The sequence below is a fragment of the Vulpes lagopus genome, chromosome 7 (assembly GCF_018345385.1).
Source record: "Vulpes lagopus strain Blue_001 chromosome 7, ASM1834538v1, whole genome shotgun sequence".
NCBI classification, from domain to species: domain Eukaryota; kingdom Metazoa; phylum Chordata; class Mammalia; order Carnivora; family Canidae; genus Vulpes; species Vulpes lagopus.
In genome coordinates this window covers 72036471-72062328 of record NC_054830.1, presented here as the reverse complement: position 1 = coordinate 72062328, position 25858 = coordinate 72036471, and the positions used below count along the sequence as shown (strand labels likewise).

Here is a 25858-nt window from a genome sequence, read left to right as displayed (position 1 = left end):
GAGCAAAGCACAAGCAGGGAAGGGAGAGCTTCAGACAGCAGGGCTCCGCCTCAGTCCTGTCCTTCCCCACGTTTATCACAACTTAGATGAAGACCTGCTTTTAGCAAATTTCAGAGTCTCTAAAGCAGGAAGGGACAGATAATACAGAGAGAGATAAGTGACATCTCTGAGTCCACAGACTCGATCTTTCATCTCTGAATCTCCTGCGGCTGCCACAGACAGATACACAGTGAGCGCTCAGGATGTGTTTACAGAATGAAGTAATTACCAGATCATCAAGATAACAACAAAACAAATGGATACTAAACAAGATGCAGTGTAACAGGGATAAATATAAAGTTTAGGTTCAAAAAGTCAATTGCATTAGCGTAAAATGAAAGAGTCCATTCAACCAATCATTCTGTGAAATGGACATTTCAGTTCACTACCAAGTTGCTAACAAGACAGCGCTTCTTCCCCATGTGATACCCGTGGGCTGAGTAATGAAAGTATGGGATAGAGGTCAACTCTCTCTAGACTTGGAACCCTTCAGACCACAGCCTGAACACAAAGTTAGTTCTGAGCTTGGCTTTTCAAAAGGAACATTAACGATGTGCAGCATGGCCACAGAAAGGCAGCATATCAGGACGGTGATAAGTCTGAGAGGCCTGGTATAATCAGCACAGACATCATCCTCAACATCATCACTCGTGCTTCTACAGTGCTTTAGAGATTACAAAGTATGTTCTCATATATCATCTTCTATGGGGAGACTTAGGTTAAATGAAAGTTGTCTTCAAATACCCGAGGGGCTGTGCAGTGGGAGAAGGATTAAATCTGTTCTGTGTGGCTTACAATGAGTAGAAGTCAAGAGAGACATATTTCAACTCCACTTTACAAAAATTAGAACTTTGGAATTCCTTGAAGTCCTCCATAGTGGTCTGAACAGAAGCAATATATTAAAGCTGGCACAAAAAAACATATTTGAAATGGATGAATAAGCTTATGGGTCAAATGGATAGAGTGTTCAAATGAAAGATGGATTTCCTAAGGCAAAGAACACCTTGATTCTGGAGGTGAAAACCTACCAGACAAGGTAGAGAAATTGGAGTTTTAACTAAGAATCTTCCAGGTCGATGCTACTTTGAAAAGTGGTCACTTAGGAAATCAGTGGTAGTGATGATAGTGGTATTAATGGCTGTATAGACAGATTTTGTGTGATATTGGCTCTGTATTTGATGCCATAGTGTCATGAGAGTATACAACTGCCTCTGCCTTTTCCTTTTTCATTAATTTTGACTACCTAAAACACTTTTAGAAAAGGCAGGGGCCCTCTCATCCAATACACAGCCCTGATGATTTATAAAACAGCAGTAGATTAGGGTTCTTACCATATCCCACACAAAATTGGAGAGCCAGTAGATGACAGGCTTCACGCCACTGATGAACTGCAGGTGCTTTGCTTTGCTGACCCGCTCTTGGATCAGGAACACAACGAAGCTGGCCGGGACGAAGGACATTGCAAAGATGACACAGATGGACACCAGGACATCCACGGATGTGGTCATCCTGAAAAAGAAAGGCAGTGAGGATATGAGGGGCCATTGATGCAACTGAGAACTCAATCAAGCGAGATACATGCATGTACGTGTGTGCGTGCGTACACACACACACACACACACACACACACAGATATCTGAGATCTAAGGCATAGCCCATGGGGGAACAAAAATCCATTCACCCACTGCATTTTATTCAGGGTTAAAGATGATTATTTTCAATTAAAAAAAAAAAAAACCCTGATAATTAAAATGCAAAATTTATTTCAGTGAAGCAAAAAAGAATCCATTGTCATAATGAAATTATTAAAAGAAGTCTAAGGGGACGTCTGAGTGGCTCAGCAGTTGAGCGTCTGCCTTTTGCTCAGGGCATGATCCCGGGATCCAGGATTGAGTCCCACATCGGGCTCCCTGCATGGAGCCTGCTTCTCTCTCTGCCTGTGTCTCTGCCTCTCTCTCTGTGTGTCTTAAATCAATCAATCAATCAACCAACCAATCAATCAATCTGCCAAATGGCATTCGCTTTGGTCCTCTGTTCTTGAACTTTAAGAGCATTAACTTGTAAGTTTTCACACATATAGGTCTAATGCATCTTGAAAATAAAATAAAGCAGAAGTGTGAGTGTGTAACTATTCAAATAATTTCTGGATATAAACAAATTTGAAAGCAATAGTGTGTAGCATATCAATCTAACACATCACAAAAATTCTATCAAATTCTACTATAAGAATAGTTACAAGCCCGTTAAACAAGGCATAACAAACTATTTTTATATTTATTAATTTTATGTGAACTTGGTCTAAAGATCCTAGTGATATATATTGATATTCTATATGAGTTACACAGAAATATATGTGCCATGCTCTGTACACAGGAAAGAATTTAACATGTGTTGAATATCAACAATGTGCTCAATGCTGGACTCGGCAATTTACATGAATTGCCTCATTTAACACCATACATCTAGAAATTTAGAAACCAGAGTCAAACATAGAGCTCTATGATTCCAAAGGTTACGCACTTTAAACTGTATCATACTGGCTTTTTTGTTTTGTTTTGTTTTTTTGTTTTTTTTCATACTGGCTTTAAACTTCACACACACACACACACACACACACACACACACACACAAGCTTGACTCAGGAATTAAAAAGACAAGCTGATAAAAGCATGCTTCGCTAAGTTTAGAAACAGTGGTTTCAAAACTAATAAAACTGGTTTTTTATTAACCACTGTGTTAATGATGAGCTAAAAATATTTTAGGATTTTATTGACAATTTCACTAAATTGTAATGTAAATTCACTAAATGTAATGGTTTTTAATCCATCAGAATCATTGATCTTCTGCAGTTTAATCCCTGCCAGCCAATTCGTAAAGTGGTCGTGTTCTGCCCAGAACCTGAATTAGCCCAGACATTCCGTAACTGTAACTATGTCCTCAGCTGGTACTCTACAACCGGCTTCATACTTCCTTCCCCTATGCCATGAGTCTGCCAACAACGCCCTGTCCTCTCCTTACCCTACCCATTTAGACACAGCCACACTTACAGAGCCACTTCCGAGAGCTGCTGCTTGGTGAGATTCAGGGGGTGATTGAAAGCAGTAATCCCATACTGGCTGGGGTTCTCTCCCTTCTGCAGGTTGGCCCGGAGAATGGCATTGTTGATGACATTCAAGAAAGAGCTGATGGCATGCCAGCCCTTGTTGTTGAACCACACCTAAAATAAAATACACCAGGTACAAAGTAATGCTTCCAAATCCTGCTCCGGGATACAATGCTGCATACAATACACAGGCATACGTTTTAAGAATTCCGGTCATACACCAAGATAAAACATTATAGTCAGAGAACATGGCAAAGTAGTAACAGCTTCCAGGTATGGAAAGTGCTGACCGTACACCCATTTACACCCAACAACATCATGAGCCGAGGGATCCCTGGATGGCTCAGCGGTTTAGCGCCTGCCTAGCCCAGGGCCTGATCCTGGAGACCCAGGATCGAATCCCACATCGGGCTCCCTGCATGGAGCCTGCTTCTCCCTCCCTGTGTCTCTGCCTCTCTCTCTATGTGTGTCTCATGAATAAATAAATACAATCTTTAAAAAATAAAAACATCATGAGCCGAAAGTACTTATTATTCATCAAGAAGTATTATTGTTCATCAAGAAGCTACTAGAGTATTATTGTTCATCAAGAAGCTACTAGAACAAAGGGCCTCACCTTGACGTTATTTTTCGTGTCCAGTCCCGTCATGAACCTCCCCAAGTTGCTGAGAAATCGATCTGCAGAACTGTCCTGTGAACAACAGAAACCTGCCTCAGTTGGGATGGTTCACAAGCGAAGGACAATAGGACAGCTCCATGAAGGGCAACGCATTAACGCTCTGTTCACTGAGGTGAGATGTGAAGCCACTGCATAACTGGCACCCAAGAAACAAGTGACCAGAAATCAAAAGCATTCATAATGCCATGAACCACAAGCTTTGAAAGAATCACAGGGACATTCTGTGACTCAAAGTCCCAAGATGCAGATGTCTGCTTAACCGGGTGGTAAGCATTCTTCAAAGTGGTCCCTTGGCATCCTCCTAAGACCCGGAACTACATTCAGAATGTGCAGGTGCATTGGACACGTGGGGCCTGTGCCTCAAAAGTGGAGATACAGACTCTAGGACTATCACGGATTTCTGTGACCCTGAAATCCATGCCATCTGAGCCCTCATTTTCATTTAATAATGGGAAACCCAAAATACTGAGAAACAAAGTGAGAGCCTACGAGGCCCTACTGCCAGCTTAAAGGAAATAATTCATTTCCTGTTTAACCAGTGACTGTTTTAGATAAGTAGGTGTGAAGCCCAGTTTATTTACCTACTGGCTACATTCATGAAGTGAAATTATTCTGAGAGCTTTTAAGCCTCTGCATTTTATTTTTTGATCTATGTTTTCAGATATTAAATTTATACTGAGTAGCTCGGTCTTGGCTGGCATAAGATCTCAGTAAATGCCAATTCGGCTTTGTACTAAAAACGTGTTAAAAACTGTAAGAGGCTAGGTGATTAGATTTACCTGCCAACTGTTCCCACTTAGTGGCAACTTTGGGCCTATTTTTCTGACATGTTCTAGGATGGATACCATACCTTGGCCAGCTTCAAGTGCTTCTTCACTTGCTTGATGGCATTATTAACTTCTTGACTTGAAGGAAGTGAATGAGAATTACTGGCACCCAGGGAAAATCCTCCATACCTAAAAGAACAGCGTGACATTAAAATACAGCGGGGCACACGGTACCATTCAGGAGCAGGCCTCACATGAATGTGCACGTGCTTCAGGTAGGTGAACTGCTTATTCGAAGCAGGACCAAAGTTAGACTCAGATGAAGCTGCATCTTGGCCTCCTCTAGTGAATCCTGGCAATCTCTTAACTCCTTATGCTTACGGCCGAAGTGGGAAGGACCAGCCTGTGACTACACAGTGTGAGATGTCTGAGACATTGAGGAAAGAACGGTCTTTTGTCTCACAGGTGCTCCTCCCACCCTGGATGCCCAGGCCTGCACCTGCGTGTGGGTCTCTGGGTGTCAGGGCAAGCAGATGAGGCGTTAAGGGTGGGACAGTGACCAGAGTAGCCTGGGGAGGGCTTAAAGACAGGACATGGCTCTTTCCTAGTGTGAAGGCCACGTAGGGGCTCCCAGCCTGCATCTGCTCTGTGCAGAGTTCTGTGGGTCCTGGTCCTTTGGAAAAAGGCAAAGAGGGAAGGTGGGAAGCGGTGGCAGAGCTAAGTTTTGATACAGCCATATAAGGCATCCCAGTTTCTGGGAGGTATGAATGGGCTTCCAGGATGGTTCCTTCTTTTCTTCCCTAGTGTCATCTATCCCTTCAAAACCCAGAGAGACAAAGGAGTTCAAACACTGTGAAAACAGACAGCTTTGATGCCTCTTCCTTCATTTGAGACCTTCTTGGCTTCATTCTAAAGGCCTGAAAAATTGTCCTGGAGGCCCCAGGACCCCCCCCTCCCCTGGGAATCTGATTTGGGGGGGGGGGGGGTTGTATAAACAGAATAAGGTATTTCCCTCACAACACTGTGCTTCCCTGTTAAATCCCTAAAGACCCTCCAAGAAACCGCTGAATTTCCCGAGGGGATCGGAATGCCAAAGATTTCAAAGGTGTCTGAGGCAGCAGCTGAGCACTGAGCAGGAGCACTGAGGTCTAAACAATCCCCACACCCCCACTTCCTGAGATCCCATATACCTAGATCAAAGTCATCTTTCTGAACTACAGGAGTCCAGACAAAATCCAAGCGAGCACAGAAAGAGATCGGCTTACCTAAACTCATTCACCCAGATCTTGTTCTTTAAACTGCAGAGGACAAAGAAAGAGAAAGCAAAAATCAGTTCAAAGAAACATTGATCCTACTCCTGATGATACAAAAGAAGTTACTCTCTACCCAAGGAGACAAGCCAGGACAGAAAGAATCCCATGATCAGGCTGGTGTAGGGAGGTGGTACCCATGGAAGGACACCCCAGTCACTATGTATTTTCTTCACCCCATCTTAAAACCTTGTTATCTAAAAACCTCATTTCATTTATATGAAATATATGAATAACATGTTGTTTATGTGAAAATTGTGCCTTGGATGAAACCAATTAAATAACCACTTTACAGACCTAAGATGGGACTAAACTTTTTTTTTTTATTCTTTTTAAGTAGGCTCTATGCCCATTGTGAGGCTTGAACTCATGACCCTGAGATCAAGAGTCACATGCTCTACCAACTGAGCCAGCCAGACACCCCAAAACTTTTTATATTCGAGGTAATATGTCAACTATAGAAGACATGGCAAGGTTCTGCCTCTTTCTTGGAAACTCACAGTAATTACCGTTCAAGCAAACCCTTGCCATTTAAAGTCACTGAGAACACCTAACAGAGAAGCCCCACAAACCAAAAAGGAAGCCAGAACAAACATTTTCTGGGCATTGAACAGGTTTTCAATGCTGTGCCCCGATAGCCCTGGAAACTTCATGGCTCTTCCAAGGCTCCACAGCCATGTCAAGCCACTGGGCTGGCCCAGGGCTCGCTTCATAATGCCACATATCGACCATATTATCAGACCTTCCATTCATGAGAGGCACTTTCATACGTCAGTGTTATTTAATCTTCACAATGAAATAATAAGAGCACAATATTATCACGTATTCTACAAATGAAGGCTTTTTAAAGGATAACTAGTTGATCCTGGTAAAGCAGATATGAAGTAGAATTCAAATTTGAATCCAGATTTATTTTTTATTGACATATAACTGATATAGAACATCTTTAGGGTGTAGAACAGTTTGATTTGATATATTTATATATTGTAATATAGTTACCATGGTACCTCCATCATGTCCTATAATCAACTCTTGTTTTCTGGTAAGCATATTTAAGATCTAGTTTCTTCTCAACTTTGAAATATATAATACAGTATAATCACAATACTGTACACTTGATCTCCAGAATTTTTCTAATGCACAGCCCTGTGTTTATGCCAGGCAGCCTTAACCTTGATGCGGACAACTAAAACTTCATAATACTTATCTTTTCTAGATTTGGAGAATATCCTAAACTTCCAAAAGCCAACATCAGGCCAAAATCAGATATTTTTCCCCATCACTGCTATTTTTAGATCTTTAATTCCCCTAATCAGGATTGAAACAAGCAAGGGCCAAGTTTAGTAAATAATGACCTTTTGGCTATGATCTGCACATAGGTCTTCACCAGATAGTCCGAAATGTTTCTTCCCGTCAGGTTCTGAAGGATGTCTGCAGTGTTCTGTTTTCTCTGTCATCATAGAAAAACCAAGCACAAGTGTCTTTATGGACCATAATTGAAACAGAAAAAATATATCAAGAACTACAGTGACACATGTCCCTTAAACATGGAACACAGTGTGACCTGACTCTGCCCACAGGGCCCAGGCACTGCCATCAACCAAACACAGGGGTCTGGTCCCTTCTGCTCTCAGCATTGGCCACGCACTTATACCAAGCCAAGATATCCCCAAGGAAATTATTCAGAACTACTAAACAATAGACAGTGGACTATGATTCTTTATAGTCACAAAGGTTTTTAGGGAGCAGTATCATGGACTATGCACGGTGAATTCTTTTGTTCACTGGAGTTAGACTGATGAATAGATTAGCTGTTATCTTAAGGAGAAGTAACCACACATCTTTACGTTCTTACACCCATTTAAAATTGTCCTCACCCTGCAACCTACATGCTGATAAAGCAGCAGAGGTGGGTCACAAGCAAGCCTGTTCCTGAAATTTTTCTCAATCAAAAATTTCAGAACTGTTCCCCAACACTCACAATCTTAGAGAATGTCGGAGTTTTAAGACCCACAGAAGTTTTATGGGCCAGCCTCCCTAATTAGGAGGCAAGGAAACAGGCCCGGGGAACTGAGTGGCCTGTCCCACGTCACCAGCTCCTCTGTGGCAGAACCACGGATGACACCGGGCCTGTCACAGTGTGTTCTGTTGCATCACCTCAGTGGGAGGCCAGACCGTGTCTTCCACTGCGTCTGGCCCACTGAGCAGAGTGTCGTGTTCTGATTTTAACTCAAACAAGTAAGTAACCTCGGCTCACCTCTCAAAATAGAGAAACAAGCTAAGACCTAGGAACTGTAGACCAAGTCCCTCCCCCTCAGAACTCACATGCTTTTCTCTATGATAAGAATTAAGATCAAGACTGAAAGACAACGCCCTGACATGACAGGTCAGCCATTCCTTCTTCCCAAGCAGAAGCTCCCCAGCCTGCCTTGCACCACTACCTGCTCAGTCACACAGAGAGCGACTCACCTGTGGGGGAGGCAGGCCCCCTGCCCCCAGGGGACACACGGGCAGCATCTTCTTGATTTTGTCACTGCTACACTGGCAGGTGGGTGAGGGGTTCTCCATCGTCCAGTTCCCATTTTGGAAGAGGTCCGTGATGGTCTGGGGAACTGGGGCAGTGGTCCACTCCTCCTCCCCCACGGAGCAGGGCACGTCTCTGCAAAGGGAAGACATCAAGGTAGCATCACTCAAGAAGAGGATCTGGCCTTTCCTGTTGGCTCAGGAGCACAGATCAATTGATAACAAACATGCATCTGTCCCCTCACCGTTTTGTTTGATCTCCACACAGACCCATATACCGGTAACTCATTTTACTCATTTTACAGATAAGGACAAAGAACACAAAGGGATCCTAAATGCCCATATACCAAACTCTGGTCAACCCAATCCACTGGCATCAGGTCTCTTGCCCTTGTGTTCATTCAACGAATATTCACTGAGCATCTACTATGTGTCAGACATTGTTCTCCATATTTGAGAGTCTGGGGTAAACAAGATAAAGTCCCTGCTCTTCATGGAGCCTGCATTCCTCTAGAGGAATATGGCAATTAACAAATGTTAGCCAAAAACAAAGTAAGAGGACAGTGAATTGGGGGAAGAGGCTTCTTCCAAGGCATAAACGATTAGAAAGAAGTCAGGAAAGGGCTTGGGGAGAAATAACACTATAAGTAAAGGAAATAGAGTTACAAAGCCCCAAAAAGAAATGAACTTTCCATGTTTGAGGAACAGCGGGAAGGCAGTGGCCTGGGACGGGATGATATAGGAGGGAGAATGTTGGGAGATTGAGGGTGGACGATGGCCAGATGACCCAGGCCTGGGAAGGAGTCTGCATGTTATGTCCAATGTGCTGTAAATCGGTGGGGAATGGCAAGACTCACTTTATGTTTTAAAATGAGTACAGAATTGGGGTTTGGAGGAGATGTGGGAAGGGTGCTCCGTACACGAAGAGCTAGGTTGTTTGCAAGCATCACAAGACCTTTATGCCTTGAGCTCCCAATCACTGCGAACCACCAACAAGACCCTTGTCCTCTCAGGTCTTATCTTCTCTACCCGTAAAACAAAAGTACAAAATGACATGTTGAAATAAGGCATTTCTAATATCCCATCGAGTTGCAAAATTCTACAATGCACAGCCACACTCTTTATGTTATTCTCGTATGTACTAAAAATATCAAAAGAACAGATTTGTGGTTTGTGCTCTAGTTCTCTCTAAGGCACCATGACTTGATGGAAAAGTCAACATAAGATATGAGGTTTACACTCTAAAAACTTCACAAAATGACTGGCTGCGACAAAGCTCAATGCCACAATCAATGTCCCAGTCAAACTTCTCTCAGTTCTATTCTTTTTGGTAAAAGTTAGAATGTGAATTCAGTAGAAGTCACCAGAATGGGGCCGCTCTGTCACACCACCCCTAACACACACTCAGTGGGGCTCTGTCCCAACGCTGGGGGTCCTCTGATAGTGGGGACCGGACCTCTTTTGTCTCTGGAGGTTTGCCCTGAGCCCATGTTGGCACTTATCTAAGTCCAGACTGCCCAGTGGGCATATAATGACTCCACATCATCTCATTCTTCTACCTCGCCTACAAAATTTACAGATTATGTCCAAAGTCAAAAGTCTTCTGACTCCAGAGAGGATGTCTCCATGTCCTTTTTCATCATGGTCATCTTATTCTTTAGGAATGGACATTGGCTGCTAGACCTTCCACCCATTAAACAGTAAGTACCGGCAGATATTTCGTAAATATCCAATAATAAGAGCTAGCAGGTACATGGTGGCTATCTACCTAAATATCTGCTCTGAAACCTTGCATGCCCGGGTACCAGGCTCACTGGTCTGTCCACTGACAAGGTGAGAACCTTCCCCTTAAAACCTAGAATTCGGGCAGCCCTGGTGGATCAGCGGTTTAGCGCCGCCTTCAGCCTAGGGCGTGACCCTAGAGACCCGGGATCAAGTCCCACGTCGGGCTCCCAGCATGGAGCCTGCTTCTCCCTCTGCCTGTGTCTGTCTCTCTCTCTCTCTCTCTCTCTCTCATGAATAAATAAAACCTTTAAAAAATAAATAAATAAAATCTAGAATTCAAGTTATTCCTCCTCCAATCTCCCTATACTTTCCCACACTCTCCGTAATTCCTCAGAGTCTATGGTGTAACTGAGCCAAAACCTCATCCTACCTGAGCCTGAAGTGTCAAATCTGCATAGGCCATGGTTCAGCTCCCTTGGAAACTCACTAGTCTTGATGCACAAAGATCTACACACACACACACACACACACACACACACACATGCCATGGCCACTTAGAGACGCATGGGTATTTCACTGCATTTATTCATACTCTGCCTACTTCCTTAAAAAGGATTTTGAAGGAAAATACAAAAATGTGCAACTCCCAAAGAAGAAAATGTCCGTTTTTATATACAATAATACAATATCTTTTCAGGCTGGTAAAGTGAAGAAGCTGATAAGCAAAATTGCAAATTATGTATAATGGTAGCCTATCTCTGCTTTTAGGTACAGGAGCCAGCAGAAGGGAAGAAGGAAAAAGCATTTGATCAGTATAAAGTGCTATTTAAATTAAATACTAATCTCTAAAGCAGTAAATAAATGCCTATAGCGATTTACTCTGCAGGATCCTAGAAAACTTTCCTAGTCGGCTACAATTATTCCTAGATGGTCTGGTTAGATTACTGGATCAGCTTTTTAAAAATTAAAAAAAAAAAAATTCAAAGGACAAATGATACTAGTCACAATATGGCATCTATCACAACTGATCAAGGAAATATAGGAGACATCAAACCAGGTGACCAGCATAACGCAAGGCAGCTGTTGAAGTGGCACTCACGGGATTGGATTTCCTTCCATACATCGGGTCCCGAAGCCAGGGTCTCTGGTGAGGGCATTCAAGAGTTCCTGGGTGCTCATGTCCTCAGGAGCATCGTTACTGTGGGTACATGAGAGGTGGCCAGCTCAGCAATTCATTAAAACCAGGAATTGGGAGGTACAACTGTTTTTCTAAACTGAACACTTCATTAGGCACTTCCTGTGTGCCAAGCTTTCATAACAGAAATGAATAAAATACAAGACCTACCCAAAAGGAGCTGACACTGACTGCATATTTAGGGTCAAGGTAGCAGCCCTCTCAAGTGCAGCTTGTGTAAGCTGTAATGAATGGAGTTGTGTAAACATGTGTGCACATGTATATAAACACACGTGTACATTTCTATTTCTTTTTAATTGAAGAAATTCATTAAGGATCAGTTTTCCAAAAGTGCTTTCACAGTTATCCATGAAATATGAACTAAACAGTAAAGGAACATGGGGCTAGAGAAAGAGGAATCGATTCACATATTTATGCATTTTGTTTTGTTTTCATTGTTTGTTTTAAAGCTTCCCTTTCATGTCACTGACAGGCTTCCCCATCTAAAGATCTAAAATACTACAAGACTCAAGAAAGCTTCTTCAGAAGGAAGTAGAGAAATTCCTTTGTCCTTTTGTCTGAAAAGAACTGGAGTGTTAAGAGTAGCTGGCATTTGTGTCTAAAGAGCAAATGCTAGTTAGTATCTGTAGCTGCAATGAACACATGCATTGTCCTGTGCACGCAAACAAGCTGGAGGTGGCTGTGACAGTGCCCTGAAGCCCTGGGATTAAACAACAAAATTAAAACCTAGCTACGAAAAGCCAAATACTATATAGCTTCATCACAGACGTTTTACAAGAGTAGATTATTTACGTAAAATGCAGATGATGGTTCCGATGGCAACAGTACAGGAGGAAAGGAGCTCAAAGTGGGAACAGAGGACCGGTCTATTATCTGAGGTTCAATTTGCTGCTGTTCTCTGCATCCAACATTAGTTTGTGGAGGAGCTTTCAAGGGCTGATCAAGGCCACTCCACTGAGCGATCCCGGGGTCCACCTCCCCTTAGCCCTCAGTAGCACAAACACCCTTGGTCAGCCTGAGCTCTCTTCTCTCCCGGGGCGCAGGAGGCAGACACATACCTGACAAACGTGTACTGTTCGTTGTACATCCAGGGCTGAAGTTCCAGGCTGGGGTACTTGCCAAAGGGGGGCACAATCAGGCTGAACACCAGAGCAATGCAGACAAACACAGCTGGCAGGACGATCTATGACCAGGGCACAGAGGGGAAAGGAAATTACAAACCAAGGGCAAATGTTAGGAAACAAGGCATGGGGCAAGCCCCTACGCATCCAGCTAGCCTCCCGGACCAGCCAGCACGCAAACGAGCATTACAGGGCCCCAGACAAAGCTCCACCAAGGCACTCATGGAAGCTGGGAAGCAGCAGATGCTGAAAATGAAACCCCTTCCCTCTGGGGCATTTCTGGAGGACAGAGGCCGTGGCCACCTAGCAGAGGCACCCAGCTAAAAACCCTACAGAGTGCACAGGGGGCACATGTCAGGGTGACTCAGAACACGAGGTCCTGCCCCCTTCCCTCTAGAGACCTGAGGAAGACCCCACCAAGGGTCGTGAGCCCAGCTCAGAGAAAGGCTGAGACAACCAGCCCTGCACCAGGAGCCAGAAGACCTGAAGCCTGGCTCCGTCTCTACTACGAGTCTCTACCCATGTGAAGTCACTCCCTCTGTGGCCTCAGTAGTCTCACTTGGAATCTGCAGATCAAGATTAAATGACCCAGTCAGATCCCATGCTCTGAAAGGAACAGCAGCCACTGTCACCAGGTAATGGCCTCAAAAAGCATAATTACCTTAGTCCTTCTTTATGGGAAAATACTAGGTGACAATTACCTCATTTCATTATCGTTACAACCCTAACTAGTAGTAACATTATCAACAATCAACAAACAAGGGAATTGAGCTCAGAGAGACTAAGGAACTTGCCCAAGGTCACACAGCCAATAAGTAGCAGCACCAGAATTCCAAACCAGGTCTGTGTGCTCCAAACTCAGACTCTCTGCATTACCCACTTGGTCTGTGGGGAAGACTCTCTGCAGATGCTTGCTCTGTACTTCTTGATTTTAGAGAGTGGGATCATTTTATCCCTTCTGATCAAGCCACTGAGCATGCAAACACTAACAGGCAGGCAACACTGTAATAATGAGTCTTCTCTGTCCATTTTTTTCTGACCTCTCTGGCTACCTTTTTGTCAATTTGCAGCTAAGCATCAATTTAGAGAAAAATCACGTTTCCAATAAGTTAATATATCAAGTGCATCTGGACGTATCATTTCTCAGCTTATGATAGCTGAATTTGCCAATTTTTCTAAACTCAGTCCTTGTTAGGCTATCCTCTGCAATAAAACTCACACACGTGTGCATGCACACACACAGACACACACACACACACACACAGAGCATTCCTAATGACAGGCCCCTTCTAAGCACTTATCATTTCAATCCTCATAACAACCCTATGTCATAGGTACATCATCTTCATTCTAAAGATGAAGACATGGAGGCACAGAGAAGTCACTTGCCCACAGATGCGTGAGTGGCAGGAAGCAGGACTGGGATTGAAATACAGAGAGTCGGGCGGGCTCCAGCCTCCACCTCGTCACCATGACCCTTTCCTGCCTTTGCTGGTCAGGAGCCCGCAGCCCACCCCTGAAGCCAGAGGCACCGGCCCAGAGCAGCACTTCACCTGAGCAAAGAATCCCTTCCGACTCCGTCTGGCAATCAGCAGCCTCTTCCACAGAAGTGCCACAAACTGCTGCTGTGTGAGTTTCCAGCCCTTGACCTGGTAGGAGCCTTTGCCGTCCATTCCGCTGAGCAGGTCTGTTTCTCTGGATTCTGCAAGAAGCCAACACTGAAGGTCACCTACTATCTTAGGCAGTTTAGACATCACCACACTCCTCCTTCCAGCACCCTCAGCAACCATCTTGCACGCTTGTGTTTGAAAGTAACAGTCTCGGGCACCTGGGTGGCTTAGTCAGTTGAGCATCTGCCTCCAGCCTAGGTCATGATCCCAGGGTCCTGGGATCAAGCCCCACATTGGGCTCCCTGCTCAGTGGGGAGTCTGCTTCTCCCTCTGCCCGTCCTCGCTGCTCATGATCTCTCAATCATTCTCTTTTTCTCAAATAAATAAAGTCTTAAAAAAATAAATTAGGTCTCTCAGAAGTAAAGGTTTTCAGGACAAATCAATGTCCAAGGAAATGTTAGGACTGCAGATGTCCGACAGTAGCAGTTTCTGCCTTCCAGCTCTATCTGATGAGTATGGAAAATGAAGGTGCCTTGAGACAACTGAAGAGAAATGTTCACACATAACTGTCGTATATCAAGTCATTCAGATGAACCAAGTCATCCTCAATTTCTTATAGAATATTCTATGAAACAGGCCATGCATTTAGGCTGACATGATTGAGAAAATACAGTGCTGATTTGTCTACCATCTATTATTTTGGTAAAAGGTGGACACATTGAAATGATCCAGGTACTGACAATGTCTGAAATCCGGGAAAACAGGAGGGCCACACGCTCATATGAACTGGAAGAATGGGAGAGCCAAAAAGGTTTCTGTTCCTCAAAGTTGTATAAAAATCCTTGTCTTAATCTAATAATTTCTAACTGAGGTGCTTTAACATCTTACTAATATTTGCTTGACTTCCTGCCTCCCCTTCTCCATCCCAAACGTACAGGGACACACTCATCCAGAATATCTAAGTCTAAGGTACAGTTAACCCTAAAAGCTGACTTCATTCAAAATCGTTCATCCATTCAAAGAATATTTACTTAACAATTAAACACCTAATGTATGCAAGAAAGTCGGTCTCCAGGATTGAGGGACCATCCTTTATTATGTGTCTCAAGTGAGAGATCTCAACTCAATGAAGAAAGTGATGAGGATGGGCTCTTTCAGGTTTGATGGTCTGCCTAATACTGGAAAAGAGAAGGCAGCTTTTCTCATCTTCCCACTTCCCTTTGGACCCTGTAGGCATCTATCATCCTGGGCTCAAGGGCCTCCAAAGGAAACACAGGAGTACCCAAGACAGAAATTCATTTTCAAAGAACGGAACACAGATCTTGGCCGAACAGACCTGGATCTACATCAGAATCATTAGGATCAATGGCATCATCTTCAGTGAATGGGCGAAGACAGCTCTGCTTGTCCCCAAAGGCCCGTCTGTTTCGTCTTGCTGGCAAGGTGCCGTCTGAAGGCAAAAGGAAAGAATTCCACATTTTCTTTTACTTGTAACAAAACAAGCCCTTCTCATCTGTCACAAATGTATACACTGAAAATAAGAATGGGATAAAACAAGTCAAAGGGAAACGCAGAACTCTGGTGAGCTAAGGCGGCCTACAGGGGCCACTGCCCAGAGGGTGTGCAGCTCCCCCGGAGGGTTACCTGAGATCTCAGCATCCACCCCACTCTCTTCAGCCACTTTGAGAAATATCTGAAAGACAGGAGTGAGAATATTATAAGCACCACGTTATGAGAGCAACCGTCACCGCCATGATTATTACATTACTGAGTGGTTTGTTAGCCCCTAAAGACAAAAAGTAAAAGCTTCATTTATTTGTAACACTTTGCCAGTCACTTGGGAGTGAAGGCATTTTTAACCAGAGAGCATTTCCTCGGTAGTGAGAACTATCAATCCGGACAATCATTTTCAAATTAAAGGTATGACATTAGAACACCACAGAAGTAATTTGTTCTGAACCTACAGGGAGCAGGTTACGCGGCTTCTTCTAGGTCTACGGCTCCAAATCTTTGAGAAGCCTAGCACCATGATAAGTCATCCAAGACAGAATGATCAAAAGATGATGGGTTCCTCATTGCTAGAAATATTATGTCAGGGATTCAAACATCGTAAGAGAATGTGAACTAGCCGATGATTTCTAAACCCTGAACTATAGTCCACGGCCTGGAAACTGTGTAATAAAAGCACAGGCATTAAGGCCTTACCTCCAGAAATTCTGATTCAAAGACCCTGATGCTGACTGAGGCTTGGAATTTTTATTGTCAACAATATCCCCAGATGCTTTTTTGGCATGGTCAAGCTTGGGGACCACTGGGCCAGACAACTTTTGTATCCTTCCCAGCCCTCCAGGTCTGTGGTGTTGTGATCTCTAAAGGGAGGTGCTGCTACACAGTAAAGGAAGCGTGGGCTTTTTAGCCCAAACCCTTGATTCTGAATCCTAGCTTGGCATCCCTGAGTGCCCAGTTTTTCATCTTATTATGGGGATTAAGTTACAACTTTGTTTTTTTTTAAGATTTTATTTAAAGAGACAGAGTGTGCATGAATCAGGGAAGGGGCAGAGGGAAAGAGAAAGAGAGAGAGAGAGAGAATCCCAAGCAGACTCTGTGCTGATCATGGAGCCTGACACAGGGCTCAATGTCACGACCCTGAGATCATGACCTGAGCCAATATCAAGAGTTGGATGCTTAACTGGCTGAGCCACCCAGGAGCCCCCACAATAATTAAAACAAAAAAAAAAAACAGCAAAAAACCTCACACACACCCAGTTCAGCACTAGGCACACACAGATTTTCCATTAATGCTGGCTATTTCCTATGTATGGCCATGACACAGCCACATCAGGGAGCAATCCTTTTTTTTTTTTAAAGTTTGTTTGTTTGTTTATTTATTTATTTATTTTAGACAGAGAGAGAGAGAGAGAGGCAGAGACACAGGCAGAGGGAGAAGCAGGCTCCATGCCGGGAGCCCAACGTGGGACTTGATCCTGGGACTCCAGGATCACGCCCTGGGCCAAAGGCAGGCGCTAAACGGCTAAGCCACCCAGGGATCCCTCAGGGAGCAATCCTAATAGAGCTCTCCTGTTGTCTCCCACAACTGTAAAGGGTTAACTGTGACCAATAATACCCCAATATCAATGATCTAAGGATAAAATGATCAGCTCCATGGTAATCCTATTCCCATGAGGGAAAAGCAGGCTGCCCGTCTAGCCTTGGGACTGGGGGACCTGCTACACCCCGAAGTCATGTAACTTACTTCTTCCAGGGTCGTCTCTGAGATGCCGTAACTAGAGATGCCCAGGTCAGAGAGCCGGTCATCAATCTCATGGAAAAGTTCTACGAAGGCCCCCTCTTTGGCAGCTTCGTAGGGCAGCACGTAAGTCAGCTCATGCCCAATGTCTTCCACCAGCCGGGCCTCAGCCACATGCTTCCTGATGAGGTTGGAGATAGCAGAGACATCTGTAGGGACCAAAGCACAAAGACGGTTCAGCCAGCTCAGAGGCCCCCCACTCAGGACCAGCCATGCCTCACCTTCTCCCTTTGCCTACTCCTCAGAAGCCAGCTGCCCACACAGGATACCTGTCCCAGATACTTGTGTATCTCCGGCCTGAGAGTCCCTGGGAGCAAGGGCTAAGTCTTATTGACCTTTGTATCACCAAAGTCAGGAACACTGTAGGTTCTCAGTATATCGTGGGTGGCTGGGTGGGTGGAAAGAAGGATGGAGGGCGGATGGGCGAGTGAAAGGACGAAAGACTCTGAGGTTGAAAGTCTTGTGTCTATGGCCTAAACTCTAGGATTCTTCAACAGAGAACCTGAGTGGAAGGAAAGTTAAAGGATTCTTCACCCTTCCCTAACCTTCTAAAGGAGGCTCCTGCTATTTATGTCAATAAAAGGTTAATCAAATAGTTCATGGAAGGAGACATCTCCCTGGAAAAAGCCAGTGGTTAGAACTGGGCCTAGATGGACACAGTAAAGGCTTCTGCTCCATATGTGTTACTGGGGACACTGGTGTCCTATATATACCTCCAGAGGAAGACCCAGGAGGCTGCTCTCCATCTCCGGGGCTCTCACTCTCCTTAGCTACTGAGATCCAATCCCTCCCATGGCTGGGTCCTCAGCTCCTCATCCCTGGTCTCCAGCGTCCGGCCAGATCCATTCCCCAGGAGATCCCCCACCCCAATCATGTCAGCCTCTCGGGGACACTGCCCTGCCGGCTCCCAGCCCAAGCCCCAGGCTCCCCAGCAAGCGGTAAGCCAATCTGCCACCAAGCGGCACCCTCTCCCAGCCACCCCCCGGCCCCAGCCCAGCAGCAAACCTTGAGTCAGCGCCACCAGCCTCTGCACCTGTCCTCCTCTGCCTCCACTCTGCCCAGCTGGGGGAAGCTCAGGCACCACCTGAATAAGAAACCCCAGAGTCCTTACCGATGGTCAGCGTGTCACTTTCATGGTCGCTGCCCAGGCCAGCATCAGAACTGCTCTGAGAAACACTGTCCTCCTGATGGCAAAGAAGGAGGTGAGAATGGGTCAGGGACCGAGCAAGGTACAGCCGCCAGCACCTTCGCCAGGGAGGGCTTCCATGAGGCTCTACGGTGTGAGAACTGCAAAGGCTCCTTCTGGGAGCCAACTGTGGGCAGCCATGGCTTCTGAAGCCACTGACACGTGTGTGCCGTGTGGATGGGAGGTCAGCGAGCAGAGCTGTCAACAGGAACGGGGCCGGCCAGGAATGCCGTCACCAGGCACTGGCTGACCTTCCTAGGCATGGGATTTGCCTATTTTTTTTTTTAAATTTTTTATTTTCTTTTATTTATTATTTATTTATTTATTTTGTCTGGCTCAGTGCTTCTCAGGCCTTGATTTATCTTGATCCACCAGGGGACCTTGTTAAAATGCAGATTCTGACTTAGTGAGTCTGAATTGGGCCCCCATTTCTGCATTTCTAAAAAGCTCCCAAGTAATCCCAGTGCTGCTGGCCCTCAGACCACACCTTGAGTAGCCAGGCACTGGTTAAAAGGTAAACAAGCAGATGGAAATCGAAGGTTGGGATGTAAATGTTTTAGGTGCCCCTGGTTTCAGCCGATGAATCTTCGGCATGTGCTGTGGAACATAAGAAAACCTACCTGGCTATTGGGCTCTGATCCCACCTCTGTTATTTACCTGCTGCTCAGTGACCTACAAGTCTCACTTCCCTAATCTGGGATAACAAACACAATACCAGCCTCCCACTATAGCCCTGCACTTTGAAATGATGAAAGTCAAAAAAAAGAAAAAAGTTTATAAATGATAACAATGCTAAGAAAAATTAACTATTACTGCTTATTTTCTTTTATGCCCAGAATTGGCTAGAGTTGAATGCCTGGCATGAAATCAGTGTTCAATGAATATTTGTTGTTTTATAGTTTAAAAGTTAAGATCAATGAGATTTAAAGATAACGAGCAGGAGTTGGCAGGGCATTTTGCAGCTATGGCTCCTCACTGCTGGCAAGTCTTTTTTCTTTGTTACTATAAAGTCCTCTAAGGACCTTCTCTATCCACTGTGCCTCCCCAGGACGAAGGAAGTGGGATTCAACTAAACTTGCACTGCAGGAACAAAAGTGTCCTGAGCTTTCCACATAGGAAGTGTGATGGGATTCCCAAGGGACCATAGTGCAGGGAGAGTGGGGTGGAGGTGGACAAGCCACTCACAGCCACCAAGTCCTGACTCCCTGGACCCAGCACCAGCCCAGCACTGAAAGTACAGCTCACCTTTTTCAGATATGACACAGTGCTACTGCTGTTTCTGCAGGAACTGAGGGAGGATTCCACATCCTTCTTGACCAGGGTCAGGTAGTAGCCTGTTCCCAGCTGGTTCTTCAGAAACAGGGAGGAGCCCACGCAGCACAGCTTCCCATGGGAGATGATGGCAATCCTGTCCCCCAGGATGTCTGCTTCATCCATGTGGTGTGTGGAGAGAATAATGGTGCGACCTGCCAGGCACAAACGCAAGGACACGGGACAAGTGAGGCCTACTGATTCTCGTTGATTGAAGCAGCTGGAACTACCAAGCTGTAGAACCAAGGCAGAAAACCCTGGAAGCCTGTGTGGGAACGCTATCCTCACAGAAATCAGAACGGGAACATTTACTTGGGAATTTGCTACATGCCAGGCAGTGTGCTAGGTGCTCTGCAAGCATTCTCACTTGACTTAACTTTCTATGAGGCAGGCACTACTGTTATAAGGAAAGGAACTGAGATAAGTTAAATGACTTTTCCAAGGTCTCGGGGCCAGCTGGAACTGGCTCTGAAGTCCATGCCCCTCATTCGCTCAACTACTCTTTCAACAAACACATATAGTGTCCCATGTTGGGAGAGAGATGAACAAAGACACAAGCCTCTGCTCTCAGCAGTTGGTCTAGAGCGGAACACAGTTACAATAGAGATGTCCAAGTTCTGTGCTAGAGGCGGCTCTGGGGACCATGCCCCTTCTCCCCATTTCTCTTCTTGCCCACCCCTAGATAATGAGGCATGCTGTTAAGTGTCTTGTAAAGCAGGCCTTCCTTCCACATCTGCACCATGGGTGAGCACAGAGCTTTAAGAAAAGGAGTCCCACATTTTCCTTGAGAAGCAATTCTGCTGCTGTCAAGAACAGCCGTGAGCCACTGCCACAGCCATACTTCTCAAGAGCCTCTCCATCCCTCCCTCCCTCGAAGTAAGCACACATCAGCCACCTTGTCGATATTTGAGCAGTAGCTCCCATATTCCCCTACGGGAGTAAGGGTCCACGCCGGCTGTGGGCTCATCCAGAATGACAACCTTGGATCCCCCAACAAAGGCCAAAGCCACAGACAGCTTTCTCTTCATTCCACCTGTGAGGGAGAGAGAGTGAGAAAGATGTTCCAGGACCGGCCCCAGAGAGCAAAGGCAGAGGCATTGAGTGACAAATTGAGGCACCCCCCTGGGGACAAGCTAGGGACACGTTTCTGACCTACCCACTCACCCCCACACAGGAACACTGGACCAGCTATTGTTTCTCCCATGTGTGGGGCAGGGGGGTTGCGGGGGAGTGTTGAGGGAAGAGGGGGAACTCACCTGACAGCTGACTTGTTTTGCTTTTCAGTTTACTGGGTGGCAAACCAACATCCAAGGCCATTTGCTCCATCTCTGCTTTCACGTGCTTCTCTGAGAGCCCCTTTAGACGTGCATAGAACCAGATGTGTTCTTCCACAGTCAGCCTGGGGACAGAAGGGCAGGTCAACTCTGCACCCCATGGATCGCATCAGAACACAGTGCTTCCTGACCCAGAAGAGAAGAAAATAGGCACGTGTCCACTGCCCCCCCTTCCTGACCTCTTCTAACTTTATTAACTTCTGAAAAATAAGAGGAAGAATCAAGATAGAACAACATTAAGCAACCACCTGAGCTGCTCAAGAAGTCAAAGCTGAAATGTGACAGGTCCCTTCCAGCCCCTTCCCAACAGGCCCGGCCACCATACGTCAGGCAGTTGCAACTTTAAATCTCAGGTCCTCAGAGGGCTCACCCCACAGCCCCATTGACCAAGAAGCTGGCTCGGCATTCACCTGGAGCAGCCCCCTCCAGGACCTCAGAGGTGCGAGCAGGGAGGTCCCTGTGGAGGACAAGAGCCTGGGCTGCTCGCTTTAGGTAAGAGGAAATGGGAGCCCAGAAGGGGAGAAGTCCTTGCCCAAGGTCACAGAGCTCAGGTCTTTCTCTGCTCCACCACGAGGGCTCCCTGGGGACCTGAGCTGCTGACAGGCCAACCTGAATGGAAGCAGGAAATGCCGGGCCATGGAGACAAGGGCCCGAGGCACCTGCCAGGTCTGGGCATCAGGGAGGAGCGTGGTGGGAGAGGGGACGGGCTCATCGGCCCTCTACAATGTCAGGAATGGAGAGCACTATCTCCCAAGCCCTCATCCACCAGCTGGACTGACGTGACACCTCTCGCCCAATAATCACCTCTTTCCCTAAAATGGAAAGGCAACCAGGTCTCACTGTGCAGGGAGGGGAGGCCCGCCACCCCTGCAGAAGGTAAAACCCTTGAGTCCCCCGGCCCCCACCCGTGATTCAGGACACACACATCCAGAGAGGGTCTGCTTCTCAAAGCACTGCTCGTACTCACATGTCAAACAGCACATTATGCTGGGGGCAGACTCCCAGGTTCTGTCGGATGGTGTTCATCTCAAAGCGAATGTCCTTCCCCAGGATGTAGGCAGTGCCCGAGGTGGGAGGGAACAACCCAGTCAGGATTGACCTGAGGACAAAAGTTTTGAGGTACAAGAGTCAGTGTTATCCCCCCTCCCCTGGAAATGCCCCATGCCGGGCTGCAGAGCCAGGGCAGCTACATCACAGGCACCAGCCACCCCCCCATCCCCATTCCTTCCTAACAAACCCGAACTGACCTCCCTACAAAGCAAAGAAGTCTCTGCTTTAGTGGATAACTGGGAGTGGGCCTATGTGCTGGAAATGGCAATATCAAGACAAGCACTTTTAAATGATTCCAATTTACAACGGGAAGTACACTTTGAAGTGTACATTTTCTAAGTCTAAAATCATGTCCGTGAAAAATGGACAAACCAGAAAAAGTTATTCAAAGATAAAAATAATTTTCATGTTAGGCAGTAGGATTTTTTGTGTGACTTTAAAAAATTATTTTGCAATGTTCACGTGTTGATTTTGCATTAACAAATAAAAAAAGAGGAAAGAAAAGAAAAAATAGGAAAAGGTCATCATCCCCAAAGATCTACCCTTAGCAATGGTTGAGACACACTGGAAGTCACGGAGGCTGACTCTGGTGCTTATGGCTCATGCTCCCTTGTGACGCTGCCCACTTTAAGGTCTTTATAGGTCCCTGTAAGTCCCAGAAAGGGCAGTCATATGGCCAGCTGTTGCTCACACCTCCTTAGTGACAGAGCGCCTGGAAATCATCACTTCCCTCCAACATATCAAATCTTTCCACACTCTTGCTTCATAGTTCTAACCAAACCAGCTCAAAAGGAGATCCTTGTGGGGCACCTGAGTAGCTCAGTTGGTTAAGCATCTGCCCTCGGCTCACGTCATGATCCCAGGGTCCTGGGATCGAGCCCCGAGTCAGGCTCCCCACTCAGTGGGGACCCATCTTTCCCTCTCCTTCTGCAGCTCCCTCTGCTTGTGCGCTCTAATAAATAAATAAAATCTTTAAAGAGAAAAAAAAAAAAAAGGAGACCATTTCTCAGAGCTGTCACAGACTCGGGGTTCCAGGAATAGTGCAGAATTCTGAGAAACTAAATGGGAAAGGTCATCAAGAGGGTTCTCCGTCTGCTTCAGGCCAAGGAGAGATCTAGCCAAAACCAGCAGTGGGAAAGGACTCCTGTGAGAGATGATATCTTACATCCGTCAATTCCTCATGTGCTCTGCCCTTGCCCGGGAGACCAGTACTGCTTTCTAACTGCACTACAGAACCTTCCTGCAGCGGATTCTGACAGCCGCACCCTCTTCTTACATGGTGGTGGTCTTTCCAGCTCCATTGTGGCCCAGGAAGGAGGTAATCTGGCCCTCATAGAAATTCAAGGCCAGGCCATCCACAGCCACCTTCATGCCATCCCGGTAAACCTTCATCAGGTTCTGAATGGACACGCCCAGCTTCAGGTGTGTGGGTTCCTCCTCCATGCAGACTAGCAGAAGACAGAAGACAGAGGATGGGAATGAACTCATGGCAAATACCGACAAGGGGAGCACGAAGGCATGGAGCTGTGCCTGTCCCTTCACAACTGTCCTCTCCCCATGGATACTTCTGGTTTCTCAGGCAAACATTTATTCAGGGCCTAGTCGGGCAGTAGTGTTGGTGATGGGAATTCACTGATAAAGGAATATTCACAGTCTATTGGGGGAAAAAAGACTTGACAAGCAATTAAAATACAGGAGGCGAAAAGCTGTTTAAAAAACACATTTAAACATGCCTTGAAACTGTGGAATATCCAGCCCATGGAACACGACTCAGCAATGAAAAGGAACGCACTGTTGATGGACATCACAACTCGGATGGATCTCAAGGGGAATTTTGCTGAGTGGCAAAAAGCCGACCTCAAAATGTTACACATACTATATGGTCTCATTTAGATCACATTCTGGAAATAAGATGTGGAGAGCAGAGTAGTGGTTGGTAGGTGTCGGGGATTGGGGAGGAACGGCGGTGGCTGTGGCTTTGCAGGGGCAGAATGAGGGCATTTGTGTGGATGGAACAGTTCTTCATCTTGACAGAGCTAGTGATTATGTGACTCTCCATGTGACAAAGGGCACGGACCTAAATACACACACGAATGAGTACGTGTAAAACTGGTACAATCCGAAGATCTACACGTTGTAGCAATGTCAACGTCACAGTTCTGATATCATGCTGGAGTTACGCAAGGTGTTATCTTTGGGGGAAACTGAATGAAAGGCACAAGGGAAACCCCTCGATACTATTTTTTGTGACTCCCATGAGTCTATAACAATTTTAAACAGAACGACCTTTTGTTTGTTTTTCAACACCACACAATCTTAGAATAGGAACTGACTTGGGAATCTGGAAGGACTAAGGCAGGTGGGGGAGGGGGGGATAGAACTAGATCCTGAGGGAGGAGGAGGAAGGCAGGCAAGTCAGAGAAAAGGTTCTCCCGCGAGAGGACACAGTACGTACAAAGGCAGGGTTCTGGCGCCTGTGAGAATTCTAGGAGCCTGAGACACAGAACCTTGGTAGAAAGAGGAGACTGGGCAAGAGGAGCAGCAACAGCAGGAGGAGAGGCTGAGACGGGGGGAAGGGCCAGTGGTAAGTCATCCAGTATGCCAGCTCAGGAACACCAGACTTTTCCACTGGCAACTAGAGGGGAAGGCACAGAAGACCTCAGCAGAAAAGGGACTCGTTACTATTCGGAAGCCACACTGAACAGAGACAGTTTGTCTCCAAGACCTTGAACAAACAGCCCAGGAGGCAGAGCCTTTGCTCAACTATGGGTACCTCCACCTCCAGTCTGGAGCCAGGAGGGGATGAGGGCTCTGAGTAATGAAGGAGGAGAATACCCAAAGCACAGGCAGCCACTTGGGATCAGTCTACACGGGCTCACATAGCTATCACTCTGATGAAGCAGACAGCGACGTTATGTGCTACAATCCCTGTTGTCCTGAACTCCTCTTCCTAGCTGTTAGCTTATCACGAAGAGTGTGTGGTGGGGGCGGGTATAAAGTACAGATATCAAGGGCCTCTTTCCTAGAAGCCAAGAAAACAAAGGCAATGTCCCTAAGAGCCCCCAGAGAGTGAGCCCCTGATAGGTCAACAACAGCACTGGACACGAACAGCATGGGGGAATTTGGAAAGATGCACTGTATGGGATTCCTTGGCTCCTAGAGTGGTTTTAGACTGTCTCAAGGGCAAAAGCCATCCTTTGTCCCGAAAGTCAGTAGGGGCAACAGCACTGAGCCTAAGTGGAGGGCAGGTCAGCAGCACTTACTTTCCGATACTCCCTTCTGGCTGGAACCAGGGTGGCTTTTCTCATCACTTTCCTCACCGAACCAGTAGGATTTGGTGCAAGGAAAATACCAGGGTCTGGGGATTCCATACTGGCCTGCAAGCAAAAATAAAAACCAGGATGTAAGCCAAGCTCAGCAACATCCCAGCATTCCCGAGGTATCCCAGCCAGAACTACTCCCTCTTTGACACAGCCTCTGGAGACGGAGCACCCTGGAATGGAGGTGGGGGCACTGGGAGCACCCACCTGCCAAGACCTACTATGTATAACGTACATTCTATACCTCTCTGAAGCCTTCAGACAACCCCACGAGGCAG

General features: G+C 46.1%; 1 protein-coding gene across 8 annotated transcripts in view; it reads right to left on the bottom strand.

The window, feature by feature from the left end:
* ABCA1 (ATP binding cassette subfamily A member 1) overlaps positions 1-25858 on the bottom strand; it is a 128176-nt gene that overhangs the window by 15551 nt on the left and 86767 nt on the right. For all 8 annotated transcript variants that reach the window (XM_041763645.1, XM_041763651.1, XM_041763652.1 and 5 more), the window contains exons 18-37: positions 25524-25637; positions 23537-23708; positions 22178-22309; positions 21133-21275; positions 20772-20909; positions 19811-20031; positions 18491-18563; positions 17326-17528; positions 15717-15765; positions 15409-15522; positions 14016-14164; positions 12400-12524; positions 11246-11344; positions 8368-8557; positions 7254-7348; positions 5854-5886; positions 4672-4777; positions 3759-3833; positions 3087-3256; positions 1371-1548 (exon numbers count right to left, since the gene is read on the bottom strand). In XM_041763645.1, coding sequence (XP_041619579.1) covers positions 1371-1548; positions 3087-3256; positions 3759-3833; positions 4672-4777; positions 5854-5886; positions 7254-7348; positions 8368-8557; positions 11246-11344; positions 12400-12524; positions 14016-14164; positions 15409-15522; positions 15717-15765; positions 17326-17528; positions 18491-18563; positions 19811-20031; positions 20772-20909; positions 21133-21275; positions 22178-22309; positions 23537-23708; positions 25524-25637 — 2579 coding nt within the window. The remainder of the gene's footprint in view (positions 1-1370; positions 1549-3086; positions 3257-3758; positions 3834-4671; positions 4778-5853; positions 5887-7253; positions 7349-8367; positions 8558-11245; positions 11345-12399; positions 12525-14015; positions 14165-15408; positions 15523-15716; positions 15766-17325; positions 17529-18490; positions 18564-19810; positions 20032-20771; positions 20910-21132; positions 21276-22177; positions 22310-23536; positions 23709-25523; positions 25638-25858) is intronic.